Genomic DNA, 19,772 nt, shown 5'->3' with positions numbered 1-19,772 from the left:
TTTCATAACAGTGCATTGATGATGCAGTGACATACCTCTGGAATCTTTCATAACAGTGCATTGATGATGCAGTGACATACCTCTGGAATCTTTCATAGCAGTGCATTGATGATGCAGTGACATACCTCTGGAATCTTTCATAGCAGTGCATTGATGATGCAGTGACATACCTCTGGAATCTTTCATAGCAGTGCATTGATGATGCAGTGACATACCTCTGGAATCTTTCATAACAGTGCATTGATGATGCAGTGACATACCTCTGGAATCTTTCATAGCAGTGCATTGATGATGCAGTGACATACCTCTGGAATCTTTCATAACAGTGCATTGATGATGCAGTGACATACCTCTGGAATCTTTCATAGCAGTGCATTGATGATGCAGTGACATACCTCTGGAATCTTTCATAACAGTGCATTGATGATGCAGTGACATACCTCTGGAATCTTTCATAACAGTGCATTGATGATGCAGTGACATACCTCTGGAATCTTTCATAACAGTGCATTGATGATGCAGTGACATACCTCTGGAATCTTTCATGGCTCTTTGAAATAACACACAATGGCCACTTCTCAATTCTCCCAGCAGTAATGCATACTGGAATAGTGTTTATCTTTCAAAGGAGTGTTAACCACCTCTTATATCATTATAAATATTACTCTTTTCTGACAATTGTTTGGTTCTTTGCTTGTATTTTATACTCTAATTTGGGATATCAATGCTATAGATAAAGAGTTGCTGCTGCTTCCTGGTCCCTAATCAAGGGATCCCTAATCTAGTCAATATGCAACCTACTGCCAAGGCTCCAGGGTGTGTCTATTGCATTGTATTTTAAATATCAGCCCCGTTTTGAGATAAATATGCTTACTATATTATATATACATTGTAAGTAGACTTTTGTTATTTTTGTATTTCTAATCACAGGAATTATCCGGTGCACACCGGCAGAGAACTGTGGAATGCAAAATGATAATGCCGTCTTTGCAGAACAAAGTTTTAGAAACATGGTTATCTACTTTAATGATCTAAACAGTGACATCGGAATTCTGAACACAGTGCGCGCTTGATTTAAGGCGGGCCTTTTTACTGCAGAACAGGTTTTAAGACGTCATGGGAATGGCTCCTATTTGACCCATAATGCCATTACACAAGCACTTGTGTTCTCGTTATGAGGCGGAACACAAATTGCATGGTTTCTTACCTATGGATTCTGAATACAGCATTATAAAGGGGGACACTGCACTGCTGCCTTAACCAAAAACGTAACTCTTATTCCAATTTATTTCTATTGTATTTAGTGATGTCAATAATTGGGATAAATCACCTCACCTTTGACAGCTACACCTTGCCGCAAATAGGAGTCAGCATTCACTAGAGGCATCAGTGTCATCATTGCCAGGAAGCTGTCATACTTTGCACATCCCCAGGGTTACCTGGGTATAGTAAAGATGGCAATTACAGACTGAAATGGAGTCATGAGAGGGATAACATTGTCCCTGGGGCTTTCTACAAAAGATCTTGCTGTTGTTTATTTCATGTTGACTGGTTTCTCCTGCGACTCCTCCACGATTTGGGCCGGCACCAAACGCATCAGCAAGCTTATAACCACACAATGAATCCCTCATTCCATGCTGCAAAGCACCACTGCTGTATTTCAATTAGAAAAGGACAAGTGAAATGACTGGTTTAGTGTTTATTTGAAACTTCCAACAGCATAGGTTTTCAGGTACAGAGATTGCAAATGACAATAAAAACATAAAAGCTGTTCCCAAAATCGAGCTATGCAATTCTGTGGAATGTGACACAAAAACGATGCATTCAGAAAGAACGTTATGCAGACTTTTAGTTGCTGAAAATAACAGTTATAAAAACTATATAAGCAATGAATATGAAATGTAATGCTCGCTTGCTTAAAACACACGTTTTGTAAAAAAACAAAACTAAAACAATAAATTAGATGCATATCTAGTTTGATTTTCTGAAAAAAGTGTGCACAAATGTGCAATTTCTTTGTTTTCGACATTGGAAACAACATTTGAATGCATTAGGTACTTGGAATGTACAACATTTGCTGGATTTCGTAAGAAAATACTGTAAAGAATCTTTTTTTTTTACTTTAATTTTACAAAACGAACAAAAATCACACAGCTATATAACATCTACACTATATAAATCAATCACTTAACTTCAAACTATAAATTAAATCTGTCTATGTAGTAAGAGCTTCATGGAACTAATACAATACTTTTAGAAAAAATAAAATAATAAAAATGGAAGATGGGTTGTCATCCCAGTATTGCTAATATACAAACTTGACAGAGGAAAACTAGGGTGCAAGGATTATCTCTGTTACTGACTGTGATCCAGTGGCACTTAGATTCAATTTAGGATGGACAGTGAATGCTAGTTTCAAAAGCATCACTTGGGGTAACCAAAAAGAAGAGAAGTGGAAAGGATTTCAAAATGTTTATGGAGCATTCAAAGTAAGGGATGCTCACCAAATTGAATTGGTCCAAATAGAGGTGGCTAAAAAAAAGGTAGAAACTTAAGGCTGCCCTCCAGGCACTGAAGAGAAACACATACAAGGAATAAAAAGGGTTCTCTTTAAAAAACAAAACAAATGAAGGTCCTGTTGAATCCACAGGCAACCCTAGAAGTGCCATTTTATACTTCAGTTAAAAGGCTTTTCAAGACTAAACCCCCCAGTTTGGGAGACAATTATGGCTGTGTTACATTCAAATAATTTTTACCTCAAAAGGTTTTAAACCACCGCCCTGCTCCCTCCTCCAGGTCAAATCAGTCCCAGGCACTTTACAGGCAAGAAAATTGGCTAATTCAATTGTACTTGATTGGGATTGCTACAGGCGTATTGCTGTGGATTACTTTTAAATGGCAGAGATTTTTTAAAAGCAGCTTGTCTCCAGGATAGTTTTACTGTGACACTATTTTTTGTTCCATTTTCTGGTGGAACTTTATTATTATTGTACTTCTAAAATTATGCATTTTGGTTTGACAGATGTGACCATAGTTGAAACATTATCACATTTCTGGCAAGGTGCTGGATTAAGAAAATCTCTCTAAATTGCATTGGTTTCCCTGCAGTTGCCATTTGCAGGACACTTATTGGAGCCATGAAAAAAAATAAAAATAAAAATAACCAATAAAACATAATCGTTGCACCCCATTTTACGTTAAACCGAAAAACCAGATTCTGCAGTAATTCTGTCAAAAATATAACTCCTAAATAAACGCATCATTCAGAGTCGTTGTTTTTTTTTGCTTTGCAGAGTACTTGCTTAACACAAACCTCAAAGCTTGCCTTCATTTCAAAGAGAACCCCTATTGAACAGTGGTTAAATCACAAAGGAAGTACGAAGCTGAAGGGCCAGGGAAGTTTTCCACATGTCTGGTGCTCTAAGCTGAGGGAACACCAAAGCCCCTTTTTCAGGAACAGTGGCTTGAAACCTGGTTCCAGGAGACAGGGAGACCTAGTTTGAGCCAATTTCTGTATCACACCCCAAGTCTCCCCCTGGTGTGCCATGCCGTGGCCTAAAACCTAGTCTCCTGAAACCAAGTTCCAAGACACAAAATGGCTTTGTGTTCGCTCAGCTTCAGAATGCTAACTCCTTTCTCTTCCCTGGCTACCTAATTATTTTGTGGCTGTATCGTATGGGTTGTTGTTATTCTGACAGATTTAACCACTGCTGTTGCACTGCAAAATCAAAAACTTCACCATTCACTGCAATCCAGGATAACACTAACAAAAATTCAGTTTCCTGTTTTTTTTTTCTTATTTGTATAAAGAAACAACATAGGTAATTTTACATTTTTTATACATTCTTTTTACCTGTAAACAAAAATGGGAGGGAAAAAAACATTATCCTGTCTCAATTCTTTGTTAATAAGTTAAAAAAAAAAATCTAATCTGAAAAATGAAGTTGTTTACAGTACCAAAATTCTATGCTAGCTATTTAAACCTATGAACAGATATGTTAAAAGTCTATAAATACCTTTACAAATATACATGTTAATTATTCAAATAAACTTAAAAAAAACTTTGAAGATTAAATTTTGTTTTTATATGACCACATCATCAGTATATCCTAGATTGCAATGCTTTAACTTTTTAAGCGATTAAAAAAAAAAAAATAGTATATTTCTTTTTCAGTATGCTGCTGTTCTCAGCAATATGATACATATTTGTATTTATATATATTTACAATATAAACCTTTCAGATATAAGTTAAAAGGCAGCAGCCTTAGTGTACCATTGTTAGGTCCTACTAATTGGTGGAGGCCACCTGTTGTATTTCATAGCAACAGTCTCCCAAATGCTTGGAACTAAAAGGAACATTAAAAAATAAAAAAAATTAAAAAATCCATCATACTTAAAACACTCAATCAGAAGCTCTTCAGTAATATTACAAAAAAATAAAAAATCTTCTGAACGAGGTTTTAAGTTAACAGCACAATACTGTTGAAAAGAAGGGTTTTATTTTCATCTTCCCTAGCAGAGTATTCCGCAGCTGTCGAACACTCATGGAAGTCAGTAAAAAAATAAAATAAAAAAAAGAGTAATGAGATGGAGAGAACAGCAGTAACTCAAATGAAGTCTGTGCTGCTTTTCACTAAACCCTAATCAGTATGTGCAGGCTTGGGTCGCTACAGCAGTGTGCACATACATGCATACCGTGTTTAAACTGTTTCCATTGACTGGCTCTTAAGTCTCTGTAAATTCCATAAGGCTTAAGTCCACCAGCCTTGAAAGGGGTGATCTGCACCTTCACACATTAAAAAACATTTAGTTTTGTCACTCAGGAATCATTTCTTGCAGTTTCACTTCTGTCCTTTCTTTGAGTTTATAGGCACATAATGGTTTTGCTCTACCATATTAATTAAAAAGCGGGAAGTATATTTTTTTAAACAAAACAAAAAAAACCCAAGATATTATTAAATAAATCATGGCAAAGGGTCACAATAGTTCCTTCAAGCCAAACAGTGCTTCTCGACTTTGTATACAGCATTTAGAAAAAAAGAAGAAAAAAAAAGAAATAGAAAAAAAGGTAAGGCTCAAATAAGTTTCTATAAAACTACTGTTCCATGTTTTCTTGTTGTTGTTGTTTTCGTCTTCATAGTAATGGCTTCAAAGGCACCAGGCCTGCATTCTGGAATTTGTCAAAGTGTTCATTCCCGGATGACACTGTTACACTGCTGGCGTTTGGGGAGACAGGGCTCGTCAGGCAAGGGCTCATGGGTGAAGACAGAATCGTCCCCCGAGGAGCAGGTACTGCGAGTGTCCTGGCCAGCGGGTGAATACTGCTCGAACACTACCGATAAGTCAAGGTACTCCTGCAGAAAACACAAAAAGACATTGTTTGAGTTCAATCATTAATTAACAGACAGCCCAGGCCTGTGAAGGTGATCAAACCAAATTACAACGGGCTGTCATGCAGGGGTATAATCGTGCTCAGAAGGCTTGGCATTCAAAAACGGTTTGTCAAAGCTGCACTGCTATACTCGACAGGATTTGAGTGAGGTTTTTTGGGGAGAAATCGGACAATCGAGATAGCCATTGATAGCAGTGTGGTGCTAGCTTGATCCTAGGCAGGGAGCGAATGTTATCGGCTCCAAAGTGTTTGCCAACAACTGCATCAAGAGGCATGCTCAGAGAGCTAGCATGCTTAGAAACAAACCTTGCAAATACATTGACCACTTTTATAAAGATGGTTGTAGAACTGGTTAAACAGGCCTTTTCATTTTGAAATAGAACATACATTTTTATTAATTGAATTTAGTACATCTACGAGTAACTTCAGATGCTCGGGTCTATATTTGCTTCAACAGGGTTAGTGTTAGAAATCTAGTTATCTTTCATGATAGGTGTGTATAATAGCATACGATGAAAATTCATAATAAAAAATAAATTCAAATAATAATAAATGATAATGGTTTCTAAATTTAGATCGGCCACCACAAGTTTTACTATCAAACAACTCTCTTCTGAACGTTATCAAGAAAATGGAGGAATAAATATAAAAATAAACTGTTTGCTATCCATGTGGTCAATCAGCTAATCAGTTTCACTTTGTGCTGGACAGCATGTGCTTACATCAGTGGATGTCATTGTCAGGACCCTGTCATGGTCCTCCACCAGCTGCTTGAAGGTTGGTCTCTGTGAGGGAACTGCATGCCAACATTCTCTCATTATCATATATCTAAAAGATAAATCAAGAGGTCCTTGAATTGATATAAGAAAAAAGGCACAAAAAAAGCAAAACAAAAAAGCAAACCATGTATTTTTTAAGCCAACTTCATTTCCAGAGCAATCCCAGCATATCATTAAACTTGTAAATGCCTTCCATAAGAAAATGCTGATTATAAATACAAATAAATGTATTTGGCACTACAGCCACACCTAACAGGACAGCTTTAGCACTGTTTAGAGGGCTGTAGGTGGTAACATTTACGTATGATTCATTCGTACACTTGGGTACTGTGTTAAAAAAGGGAACACTGAATTTCGTGATTTTTTACTTGGATCAATTCTACATAGAATTGATCCAAGATTCATATTTCAATATTTTTTGTTAACCCTTTTGTAAATTGAACATTGCATTAAAGCGGGTCTTATCCCAAACCTCCACTGTACTGCTGCATTACAAGAAGGAGCACTGACACAGTAAACCCAGCCTAAGTAAAACGCCCCACTTTGGCCGGTAATGACCTGGAGCTGCAGTACTTACAGCTCGTGCGTGCAGTTTGCAGGCTTGTCCATCCGATGGCCTTCTTTCAAAAGCTTAAATAACTCTTCAACAGGGATTCCGGGGTATGGGGACCCCCCCAGAGTAAAGATCTCCCACAAGATGACTCCATAGGACCAGCTGGGAATGAAAGACAGCAGGAGCCTTAAATTCAGTGTTTATTTATTCATTTTTTCTTCCCTGTGCGTCTGTGCATGGCTAACATAGTTATCAGTGGCATCACTAATTGCTCAATTTTTTGGAGATCATTCCCTCCACCCCCACCCTCCACCCCTCTCCCGTCAATGAAAGAGCAAAGTCTGATTGAAATGAGCATTTAATCAGATAGGTGGCAGGCCCATCTATTACTAGCAAGGTCTTTGTTAGGTCCTCACACAAGTGCCGCTGAGCAGATCTAATCGAATTATCCACACAGCTTCAGTGGACCAGCAAACAGGAGTCACAGGCTGGCTGAACCACTAATTGTTGTAAATGGATACCTAATATTGCTTAATAATAATCACCCAGGCTTACAGGAATTATTGCTCAACATCCGAGCTTTGATTCAGTGATATTACCATTACCACTGCAATATAATCTAAAACTACTGCTATTCAATTTGTAATTATTTGCAGTGATAAAAAGAATACTCTTAATAAACAATCCTATATATATATATATATATATATATATATATATATATATATATATAGGCAGGTTTCATTTTTTTAATAGTCTACATGTAATGCTCTATTTTATTTTTACTTTCGAGAATAATAATTAAAAAAGAAGAAAAAAGAAGAATTATTGATACATTAAAAAAAAAAAAAACCTAAAAAAAACATTCAGAGATTAATATCCAGGGGGAATATGATTTAATATTGAATTTGGAATTTTACTCAAAGAGTTCTTTTGACATCATAATACAGGTTATTTGTAATTCCTGACTGCTCTCAGTGTACTCCTTCCAATACACAGTTGCAGCAGACTATGTCTGTGTCTGTGTCTGTTTTGGGGGACTGGGAGGTTAATGTCCTAAAGGGAGTGGGTACTTTTGATCTCCTTTTAATTACGCCCCTTAAAGAGTAAGTAGCATTACACGTCCCCACGTGTTGCTACAGCTGTTTAAATAACATACCTGTAATTTTTCTTTTCATTGTTAACATCCTGACAACTTTCACACTTATAACTTTAAAGTCTGTTTCAAAGCTCTTTTCAAAATGTCCGCTCTAGTGCACTGATAGTGTAAGGATTATTGCCCACATTGTCAAATAAGTAACCTAGTAATAATGGTCCATGACGTGGTACGTAACAGAAAACCCTACTTCTCCGCATTACAAAAAAATTGGATTACAAACAAGTGGTGGAACCTATTTAATAACACCAGCCAGGGGTGAAACAAAAGATAAATGAGGGTGTTACAAAAAAAGAGGCCTGTTTAAACACGTGTCTTCCCACTGATGATATTGAGATATTCAGTTTACCATGAACATTAAGTTACCATGTTTTTTAACAGCTTATAAAAATGTTAAACAAAATTGTGTTGACGCTGACAGAACCTCCCACCCAACACACAAAAAACCCACACATCCCCCCCTTCCTCTTTTTTATATTCTTCTAAAAAGTTGTAATCAAAACTTACACATCACTCTGGTGGGTGTAGACCCGGTCAAACAATGCTTCTGGGGCCATCCATTTCACAGGCAGCCGACCCTGTAATTAGGATGACAAAAGGAGTGATCTATCAGCATGCCCAGTCAGCCTCCGTGGCTCCAGCTCAATCCCCCTCTCTAATCCTGTTTTAATATCTCTCCCTAATGACCACATGTGTCCACCGGGCAGCTGCATTAGCCCAGAATCACATTCACTTCCACAGCAGCTCGGCACCCTTAATACCAGCAATGCATTTGAATGTCCTGTGTTACAGGAAAGAAACTTTAGAGACTGGTTAACGAATGCCAAAATCCCGACTCAATCACTTAAGTGGTTTCAGCAAACTGAAATGTACAAAAAACACTGACAGAGAATCGGAACCTACATTTCTTGTGCATTGTCCAAGTATTAGTCTTTCTGAAGGTTCTTGGTTTTGCAGTTTCCCTTGCTTCTACTGTGCTTACAGCAAGCATTTACCATGCTTCCTTTACCATACTTATCTGTGATGTTAATGAACCAAGTCTGCCTGCGAATCTCCATGCTTTTGCTGTTACAGTAATCTGTCGCGTATCCGACTGCGGTGAGTGAGGGTGGATATGTGAAAAGGCGGATAAATGAATCCTGTTTTAAATACCCTTATACACAGCTGTAACAATTACTATATTCACACAATTATTGTTTTGAGATTCATCTTTTATTAAGGAGCTCTCCTAAATCCCTGGTTTAGAAAGATCCAGGGTATTAATGCTTGTGACAGAGTAGCCATCTGCCATGTGTGTGCGTGTGCATTCGCTGCTGAGTGACAGGAAGAGAGCGAGATGGAGGTTGATGTTGATACGCCCCACAGGCGAACAGGATTTATTTACATCTCAACACACTGAACAGCTCACGTGACACTACCAGCAATGGCAGCGCACGGAGCACATATATCACAGTGTACGGAAACTTTGGTAGGATCTACAATATCTGAACTAATTTTCTCTGTTCAATAATAAACTAACGTTGCTGAAGAGCTTGATCATGGCGGATAAACGGTTAGGGCAGATATGTGACAGGCAGATACGCAATGGATTACTGAATTACACTTTGCTATACGGTATACATTTTCATATGATCTAGAAGAGGAGATATTCTGAATGGTAGCTTGTTCAATTACAGTGCCTTGCGAAAGTATTCGGCCCCCTTGAACTTTGCGACCTTTTTCCACATTTCAGGCTTCAAACATAAAGATATGAAACTGTAATTTTTTGTGAAGAATCAACAACAAGTGGGACACAATCATGAAGTGGAACGAAATTTATTGGATATTTCAAACTTTTTTAACAAATAAAAAACTGAAAAATTGGGCGTGCAAAATTATTCAGCCCCCTTAAGTTAATACTTTGTAGCGCCACCTTTTGCTGCGATTACAGCTGTAAGTCGCTTGGGGTATGTCTCTATCAGTTTTGCACATCGAGAGACTGAACTTTTTGCCCATTCCTCCTTGCAAAACAGCTCGAGCTCAGTGAGGTTGGATGGAGAGCATTTGTGAACAGCAGTTTTCAGTTCTTTCCACAGATTCTCGATTGGATTCAGGTCTGGACTTTGACTTGGCCATTCTAACACCTGGATATGTTTATTTGTGAACCATTCCATTGTAGATTTTGCTTTATGTTTTGGATCATTGTCTTGTTGGAAGACAAATCTCCGTCCCAGTCTCAGGTCTTTTGCAGACTCCATCAGGTTTTCTTCCAGAATGGTCCTGTATTTGGCTCCATCCATCTTCCCATCAATTTTAACCATCTTCCCTGTCCCTGCTGAAGAAAAGCAGGCCCAAACCATGATGCTGCCACCACCATGTTTGACAGTGGGGATGGTGTGTTCAGGGTGATGAGCTGTGTTGCTTTTACGCCAAACATAACGTTTTGCATTGTTGCCAAAAAGTTCGATTTTGGTTTCATCTGACCAGAGCACCTTCTTCCACATGTTTGGTGTGTCTCCCAGGTGGCTTGTGGCAAACTGTAAACGACACTTTTTATGGATATCTTTAAGAAATGGCTTTCTTGCCACTCTTCCATAAAGGCCAGATTTGTGCAGTATACGACTGATTGTTGTCCTATGGACAGAGTCTCCCACCTCAGCTGTAGATCTCTGCAGTTCATCCAGAGTGATCATGGGCCTCTTGGCTGCATCTCTGATCAGTCTTCTCCTTGTATGAGCTGAAAGTTTAGAGGGACGGCCAGGTCTTGGTAGATTTGCAGTGGTCTGATACTCCTTCCATTTCAATATTATCGCTTGCACAGTGCTCCTTGGGATGTTTAAAGCTTGGGAAATCTTTTTGTATCCAAATCCGGCTTTAAACTTCTCCACAACAGTATCTCGGACCTGCCTGGTGTGTTCCTTGTTCTTCATGATGCTCTCTGCGCTTTAAACGGACCTCTGAGACTATCACAGTGCAGGTGCATTTATACGGAGACTTGATTACACACAGGTGGATTCTATTTATCATCATTAGTCATTTAGGTCAACATTGGATCATTCAGAGATCCTCACTGAACTTCTGGAGAGAGTTTGCTGCACTGAAAGTAAAGGGGCTGAATAATTTTGCACGCCCAATTTTTCAGTTTTTTATTTGTTAAAAAAGTTTGAAATATCCAATAAATTTCGTTCCACTTCATGATTGTGTCCCACTTGTTGTTGATTCTTCACAAAAAATTACAGTTTCATATCTTTATGTTTGAAGCCTGAAATGTGGAAAAAGGTCGCAAAGTTCAAGGGGGCCGAATACTTTCGCAAGGCACTGTATATACTTTTTCCTTTGTAGCACTGAGAATTTCTGTAATGTTTAATTGCAAACTATACTTACATTTGTCGTCTTTTTGTAGTAGTCGATATTATGTACGTCCCTGGCAAGGCCAAAGTCTGCAATCTTCATCACGTTGTCGTCTGTTACTAAGACGTTTCTGGCAGCCAGGTCTCGATGAATGCACTGTGAGTAAATCGAGAGAGAGTTTAGCAGCGTTGAGCATGCATGGGGTACACAGTACAGTGGATTCACTTCACCCCTTCCAGTGTACACTAACACATTTACTAACCACTGCATGCTAAAGTGCAAGGATCTGGAAGCAAGGAGGCTGTATAGGGAGAGCAGGCTTGATGGTCATTTACCTTTTGGGATGCCAGGTACTCCATCCCTCGAGCCACCTGGTAAGCGCAGGATACCAAGTCTTTGAAGGTGAGCTGCTCGTCTGGGATTTTGCAGGTGTCAAAGGAGTAATCCATGCCAGGAGGGCGTCGTGCTCTAAGATACTCTCTCAAGTTTCCTTTAGATGCGTATTCAACCAAGACGTACAGTGGACCTGGTAAAAAAAAAAGGAATCGGCCTTGAAATTATGTGTTGTTAATATGTTTGTTTTTAAGCCCAGCATGCGCTTGTTTCCACTGTTGGGACTTGTAAACGCTGCACAAAGAGCTAGTCTATTAAAAGTCACTTCAGGTCAATATGGCCAGTTTGAAGTTCCTCTTGCACCTACCATCCTGAGTACAGGCTCCCAAGAGGTTAATGATGTTCTTGTGCTTTCCGATCATTTTCATCATTTCCATTTCAGAGACCAGGTCGGAAAGATCCTTATCTGTGGCATCATCTAGAAAGAGGGGAGGGGACGGAAAGGGAAAAAAAAAGCGTTACCAAGATGAAATGAAATGTGCTGTAATTGCAATTGTATAAGTATCCAAAACATCATCTCTTAAAAAAACAAAAAAAACAATACAAATGCACTTTTTAAAAAAATGTACCTTTAAGCATCTTCACCGCAACAGTGGCGGGCTTGTTTGGCTTGTCTTTGTCTATCCCAATAGCCTCTGCCATAACCACCTGTCCAAAGCAGCCCTCTCCCAGCGGCTTTCCTAACGTCAGCCTGGAAAAAAACAGATAACAGGACACTTCAGACAACGGTACGAGAAGCAGAGTAGTGATTGTTTTAAAGTGTAGATAACCATTACTTAGTTCCCTTGTTTTCATTTGTAGTTTATATATATATATATATATATATATATATATATATATATATATATATATATATATATATATATATATATATATACATATATCATTTTGGTACACAGCAGTTTTCCTTTTTCTCAAACATATACAGACGTGCTCAAATTTGTTGGTACCCTTACAGCTCATTGAAATAATGCTTCATTCCTCCTGAAAAGTGATGAAATTAAAAGCTATTTTATCATATATACTTGCATGCCTTTGGTATGTCATAGAATAAAGCAAAGAAGCTGTGAAAAGAGATGAATTATTGCTTATTCTACAAAGATATTCTAAAATGGCCTGGACACATTTGTTGGTACCCCTTAGAAAAGATAATAAATAATTGGATTATAGAGATATTTCAAACTAATCAAACAGGGCAGCAGTGTGGAGTAGTGGTTAGGGCTCTGGACTCCTGACCGGAGGGTTGTGGGTTCAATTCCCAGTGGGGGACACTGCTGTTGTACCCTTGAGCAAGGTACTTTACCTAGATTGCTCCAGTAAAAACCCAGCTGTATAAATGGGTAATTGTATGTAAAATAATGTGATATCTGTATAATGTATGTAAAATAATGTGAATCTGTATAATGTGAAATAATGTATAATGTGAAATAATGTACAATGTGATATCTTGTAACAATTGTAAGTCGCCCTGGATAAGGGCGTCTGCTAAGAAATAAATAATAATAATAATAATAATAATAATAATTAGTTTCTTTAATTAGTATCACACATGTCTCCAATCTTGTAATCAGTCATTCAGCCTATTTAAATGGAGAAAAGTAGTCACTGTGCTGTTTGGTACCATTGTGTGCACCACACTGAACATGGACCAGAGAAAGCAAAGGAGAGAGTTGTCTGAGGAGATCAGAAAGAAAATAATAGACGAGCATGGTAAAGGTAAAGGCTACAAGACCATCTCCAAGCAGCTTGATGTTCCTGTGACAACAGTTGCAAATATTATTAAGAAGTTTAAGGTCCATGGAACTGTAGCCAACCTCCCTGGGCGCGGCCGCAAGAGGAAAATCGACCCCAGAGTGAACAGAAGGATAGTGCGAATGGTAGGATAACTGCCAAAGAGATACAAGCTGAACTCCAAGGTGAAGGTACGTCAGTTTCTGATCGCACCATCCGTCGCTTTTTGAGCGAAAGTGGGCTCCATGGAAGAAGACCCAGGAGGACTCCACTTTTGAAAGAAAAACATAAAAAAGCCAGACTGGAATTTGCTAAAATGCATATTGACAAGCCACAATCCTTCTGGGAGAATGTCCTTTGAACAGATGAGTCAAAACTGGAGCTTTTTGGCAAGTCACATCAGCTCTATGTTCACAGACGAAAAAATGAAGCTTTCAAAGAAAAGAACACCATACCTACAGTGAAACATGGAGGAGGCTCGGTTATGTTTTGGGGCTGCTTTGCTGCGCCTGGCACAGGGTGCCTTGAATCTGTGCAGGGCACAATGAAATCTCAAGACTATCAAGGCATTCTGGAGCGCAACGTACTGCCCAGTGTCAGAAAGCTCTGTCTCAGTCACAGGTCATGGGTCCTCCAACAGGATAATGACCCAAAACACACAGCTAAAAGCACCCAAGAATGGATAAGAACAAAACATTGGACTATTCTGAAGTGGCCTTCTATGAGTCCTGATCTGAATCCTATCGAACATCTATGGAAAGAGCTGAAACTTGCAGTCTGGAGAAGGCACCCATCAAACCTGAGACAGCTGGAGCAGTTTTGCTCAGGAAGAGTGGGCCAAACTACCTGTTAACAGGTGCAGAAGTCTCATTGAGAGCTACAGAAAACGTTTGATTGCAGTGATTGCCTCTAAAGGTTGTGCAACAAAATATTAGGTTAGCGGTCCCATCATTTTTGTCCATGCCATAAAAAAATTAAAAAAATTGTGCATTCTTTGTTTTTTGCGGAGGGGTACCAACAAATTTGAGCACGTCTGTGTATATATATATATATATATATATATATATATATATATATATATATATATATATATATATAATCACTGAAGATGCAACAGTAAGGTTTCAACCAGCATAGAGAAGACAGCAGATAGCTGAACCTTCACAGACTTTTCAAGGGAAAAGGTGAGTTCAACTGCCAGTTAAGTGGAAATGCTAGGTCAAGCTAATAAAGGGTAAGCACATGGATTTTAAAAGCTCAGTGGTGGTGCCTCACCTTGTACGCTGGAATTCCCACTTTGGATCAGCAGGCAGCTCCAGCTCCAACACGTTCGCCAGCATTGGTCCATCACTGGATGACAGGCGGGCAATTCTGACCAATGGGGTGTTAGAATTCATGGACGAGTTGGACTCCAAGGACACCTGCTTGAATACAAAGAACAGAAACTGTTATAGTCTCTGAAAGTTGACAGATCTTAACTAACTTGACTGGCAAAAGAAACCCAAACAAACAAAAACAAAAACAAAAGACTTATATTAGTACATTTATATATCATACAATCAAACTCCTTTTGTATACAGTTCTTGCCAATGGCCTTAGTTAAATAATGCTTTACTGAGAAACAAAACAAAACATTGTAAAAACAAATGGTTGTGCATATGGATAAAATATGTGGAGGAATTTTTAGTTCTTTGATAATGTTGCCGTTTCAGATCCCAAGTGACACTAACTGACAGAGGCAAAGCTCTCCCATAGCCGCACGCCTCACACTACATTGTAGTGTCTACAACCGTCTGCTCCAAATCCGCTGACTGTCGTCTTAGTGGTGGATCTCTAATAAATTCTGTTTCGGTCGTCAACCATCGCCAGCACTCCCTCCCCACCCCCCATCTGAAAACAACCATCTACCACAGTCATCAGGTAGAGCGCCCCCTTAATGTGCAAGAGAGAGACCTTACAGACTCTCACTGCACCTGAAGACCACAACCCCCTTCCGCCCAGCACAGCAGGGTTGCAAAGCTTCTGCTACAGAGAGTCAAAGTGATAGTGTCTACCTGCTTCCATGTTGGCCAAGCAAAGAGATCTTATCACCAAAGTCCCTTACATTATATACAGTATATATTGAATAGACTAGTTAACTGCTGCTCCCCTTTATTTGTGACCCCCTGGTGTTAAGGTTTCTAAATCTGTTTGCTGCAGAGAGGGGATGGGACTGTTACTTGTTCATCAGTAATTCCATTTACATAATTATATTTGGTGCCTGATGTTAATACAAACGTGATTGTAGGTCACATCCTTGGATTATGGTTAAGTATTATATTCCATTGCTGGTTGGTATTTAAAGCTCCGTGAGCATACTATTTGAAAAGCAAATTAGAAATATCATATTTCAATCATAATGCAACAACATTTTACTTTAAATATTATTTTTGGACAACATCTGAAATCACCTTGGATTTATTTTAGGAACACAGGTTCCCAGGGTCCATAGGCTATAGACAGGTCTGAATGCTCAATGTGTACCCCAGGTACTGCATCTAGATAATATATTTATACAGTGAAATAATAAAACAGTTATAAAGCTGAAATGACAGAGACAGACTTCCTAAAACACAGCGAGAAAAAAGAAAAAAAAAACACCTGCAGACAAACAAAGACAACAACACGCCACACAGCAAACAGGAAGTGAAGGTCTGCAGTAACCTTGTATCTACTTTCTGTTACCTGTCTCTTGAGGGGGAACTTGGAGAGTTTCTGAATGGTCGGAGCGCTGAGGGTCTTCTTGGTGGACATTCTCATTCTGCACAGGATGACGATGACGATGGTCAGGATGAAGAGGACGCAGCCTGTCACGTAGATCAGGATGTCGGCGTAGGAAGAGCCTGAGTCATCCTCCTTGACCGTGTCTTGCGCTGTGGAGAAGGCGCCGAGGTAAACGCAGAGCACTGGACACATGATGTGAAACTACCTGAGTGCAGCAAGGCTCTTAAATCTAAGTATAGGCTCACGGCTCTATAGCTAAGAGGAAGATGACGAACATTCTGAATGAGGTGATTAGTGACATGAATACATTTTATTTAAAAGCAGTGCGATTCAGTATCAGAACTGGCAGGATAGTGAAATCTGGTGTGCAGTTATCACAAGAAGTGGATATTGATGGCACTTATTGGGCCATGCTTTCAAAGCGTTCACCAGTCTTTTATTAACTCCTATTTTTAGTGGTAAAACAAGTTAATTAAAGAATGGAGGAAACGCTTTGAAAATAAGGCCCCTTTGTTCTTATTATATAGCATTTTAGATAAGTGGTACTGCCTTTCAGAAACTGATATTTTTTGCTTTTCACAGTGTCATGGAATTACGTTCCGCCACTGACGCTTAATACTGAAGCTTGCTGAACTGCCTAACTTTACCTTTAATCTTAAACTGTTAACTGTACTACACTGCAGCTATGCTGTTGTCAATCTGTGTTAATACCAATTTATTACCTATGAAAATAGACGCACACAAAAACTTGCAAGTAACGACAAATGCATTTTGTGATAAATACGAGACATTCAAAGAATAAATGTTACACAAAAGGTAGAATAAGCCCCATGCTGTCCCCAGTTATGCATACTTTTCCTAGCCATTAAAAACAATCCTAGCAGATCACAGTCAGTGTTGTATGAGAAGAGCAGGTATAAGGGCAAGGCTATATCTACATCCCCCTGGGTAGTCATTAAAACATGCATGTGTAAGAAACAGCACATTTAACTCTAATTGATGTCAAACTGTTGTTTACACTTTGACTGTCTCAAACAGTGGAATTTGAAGCTCCAATGGTACGCGCTGGGTTGTATAAAAAAGAGCTGCAGTAATTAATGGGTTGAGGATTATGGATTCCTTTCATTTCTAAGTCTTGGCTGCAGTTGTATTGCGTCCCTCATGGTTAAGTGCCTTTTTTTTTTTACGAGTAATCAGCGTTGTAATTTGAACCACTAGTATATATATTATATTTATCTGTCTGGCAAATGGGCTCAAGTTTGATTAAGCCCCTGTAGTGGTACCAAATTCTCTAGGGAAAGATTCACTAGGCATTAGCACCAGTGCAAAAATGAGTTACAAAAATTGAAATGCTACTATTATACAAGTTTAATTAAATAACTCAACACGGGTGTACACCTCAGTTGTACCAGATTGTTTATGTTTCTGAATGCCTATCTTGAATCGTGTTGTTTAGTGTTTCAAACCCAGAACTGAGTACTCTTAATTCCTCGACCCAGCATTGATTACAATTAGAATATATAGACAATTATGCAATGCATGTGGTTCCATGTAGTATGAAATAACAGTGACTGTGAGCTGCATGTGGACAATTTGGAAAACAATTTAAAAAAAGGACATCAGACTTTAACAGCGTCCACTTGTCACAATAAGATTCAGTTACCACTACTCTACTTTCTGTCGGCAAGAGTAATGTTTTCACTGCCAAAAGAAAGGAATAGTGTTAATCACAGATTCCAGCATACTAGCACATGCTTGGATGACACTACATTTTTCCTTCTGTCTAAACTGTCAACATGTCCTAAACTGCAATGTGAAATGGATTTTAATTCACAACATTCTGATAGCAGTAACACTTAAATAGTAGAAAAATAAAGCGGTGGTTGAACAATCCTCTTATTTTCTTGATGTAAGAAACAGATCTATGACCTTGTTACCCAATGGCCCAGTTAAAGACAGATTGATAATGCTTCAACTACAGTAATAAAAATACATTATAGCATTAAAACTAACACATTCTGTTTTTATTTTATTTATTTATTTATTTATTTTTAAATTAATTTAACAATTATAGCTTTATTAAAATATACAAATTGCACCATAGAAACATGAAATCATACATAAATAAAATGTGACATGATTTACTATCTTCATTAAACTAATATGCCAGAGAAGGAAATTAGACTCCCATTGCATAGCGCTTCGATCAAATCCGGGTTTTAATTTGGGATCTACTTTTAAGACTATTTAAGTCGCAGTAAAACCTGCAGTGAACCAAATTGCTATTCAATTGGGAGTCTTTAATCCCCTCCCTCCTGATGCATGTAAAAAGAAACCCCAAACAGCCTCAGAAGTGAAAAACCCTTGAAAGGAGAGACCCAGGCAGGCAAGAGGAAATACCTGGTACCACGGACAGCCATGCAGAGTGGTGCGTGTACCCAATAGAATTCCCAGCCAGACAGGTATACTTCCCGGCATCCTCATAAGTAACATTGGGCAAGAGCAGGATTTCTAGCTCCTTATCCGTTGTGTTAATACCTGCCGTCTAGTTGAGATGGAAAGGGTAGGAGGAGGAGGGGTGCAAGGAAAGAAAAAAAAAAACGAAAGAAAAGTAAGCCAGAATATAACTTTTTTGACACCACAGATCCCCCCCCCCAAAAAAAGCAAGAATGAAGCAGATTGTTTTTAATGCATGTTGTCTCCTGTAAAAAAAAAGACCCTCTTTCTCCATGTGGTGGAAACCTTGTGTGTGCACCTCTCCCAGGACACCTGCAGTAAAGCAAACGTTCCCTTCACCAGGCTTTGTTTATCACTCTGTCCCATCACAAGGCATGCAAGCCGAAAGCATTGGATGAAAAATGAACCCACAATATGCCCAATTGCTTTGGAATAGTTGGTAAGCACTACAGAACAAGCAGGCTAGGTTTAAAAGAATCAGAGAATAGGTTAGGTGAAGAAATAGGCTTTCTGCAGCAAAGTGTTACTGAACTGAGTTGTTTTTAGTGTCCAGCTATCCAGATATATTAAAAAAACAGTTTGAAGAAACAAAAATGTGTTTTGCTGTAAAATGCCCAATAAGAATAAATATTAGGAAAGCAAATATAAGGGTTACGAATAGTGAAGCAGGATTATGTCTGATCTTAGAAAAGGAAAAGCAGTGGATCAGATAAGAGTCCAACTAATTTCAATAAAGCAGCTCAAATTTGATATAGCAATTATTTTTTTGTTATTGTGGGATTTTTTTTATTTTTTATTGCCACGTATGTGCAATTATATCCATCGCAAAGCTTAAGAAAGAATACCGTTTTACAGGATAGTGTTGGATTATATCCGGTATATTCTGTATACATAGAGTATATTTGAATGATACCTTGCATATGCTGTTAGAAATGTATGGCATACTCTCCAGCCTGTGCGTGCATGAGGGCCTGGGACAGAGTTCTGTGTTTACCTGGTGTCGGTTTGCGAATATGAAGCCAGAAAAGCTTTTCGGCGTAGCCTACGAAATTGGAGGCTCTACAGTGATACTCTCCCACGTCCTGCTCTGTCACATTGTACAGAGCCAGCTTAGCATCAGCTTCAGCCTTTTTACTTATCCAGGACTGCAGAAACAGATACACATTTCAGTGAATAATACTGCTCAATAAACGGTTCATCATTAACTCTGTGTAATC

General features: G+C 38.7%; 1 protein-coding gene across 5 annotated transcripts in view; it reads right to left on the bottom strand.

The window, feature by feature from the left end:
• Positions 1-1,684: 1,684 nt before the first annotated feature.
• Positions 1,685-19,772, bottom strand: part of LOC117421175 (fibroblast growth factor receptor 3-like) — a 63,410-nt gene continuing 45,322 nt past the window's right edge. For 2 of the 5 annotated variants that reach the window (XM_059034404.1, XM_059034413.1), the window contains exons 8-18: positions 19,550-19,700; positions 16,060-16,247; positions 14,611-14,759; positions 12,174-12,295; positions 11,912-12,022; positions 11,547-11,737; positions 11,245-11,367; positions 8,389-8,459; positions 6,750-6,887; positions 6,116-6,221; positions 1,685-5,355 (exon numbers count right to left, since the gene is read on the bottom strand). In XM_059034404.1, the coding sequence (XP_058890387.1) occupies positions 5,191-5,355; positions 6,116-6,221; positions 6,750-6,887; positions 8,389-8,459; positions 11,245-11,367; positions 11,547-11,737; positions 11,912-12,022; positions 12,174-12,295; positions 14,611-14,759; positions 16,060-16,247; positions 19,550-19,700 (1,515 nt within the window). In that variant the 3' untranslated portion in view covers positions 1,685-5,190. Of the gene's footprint in view, positions 5,356-6,115; positions 6,222-6,749; positions 6,888-8,388; positions 8,460-11,244; positions 11,368-11,546; positions 11,738-11,911; positions 12,023-12,173; positions 12,296-14,610; positions 14,760-16,059; positions 16,248-18,498; positions 18,644-19,549; positions 19,701-19,772 lie in introns of all 5 variants that reach the window. The other 3 variants (XM_059034410.1, XM_059034424.1, XM_059034428.1) reach the window with 3 other exon arrangements.

This window comes from Acipenser ruthenus, chromosome 1 (genome assembly GCF_902713425.1).
Source record: "Acipenser ruthenus chromosome 1, fAciRut3.2 maternal haplotype, whole genome shotgun sequence".
In the NCBI taxonomy this organism is placed as follows: Eukaryota; Metazoa; Chordata; class Actinopteri; order Acipenseriformes; family Acipenseridae; genus Acipenser; species Acipenser ruthenus.
The sequence above is the reverse complement of the archived record's forward strand: the minus strand, read 5'-3'. Positions and strand labels throughout refer to the sequence as shown.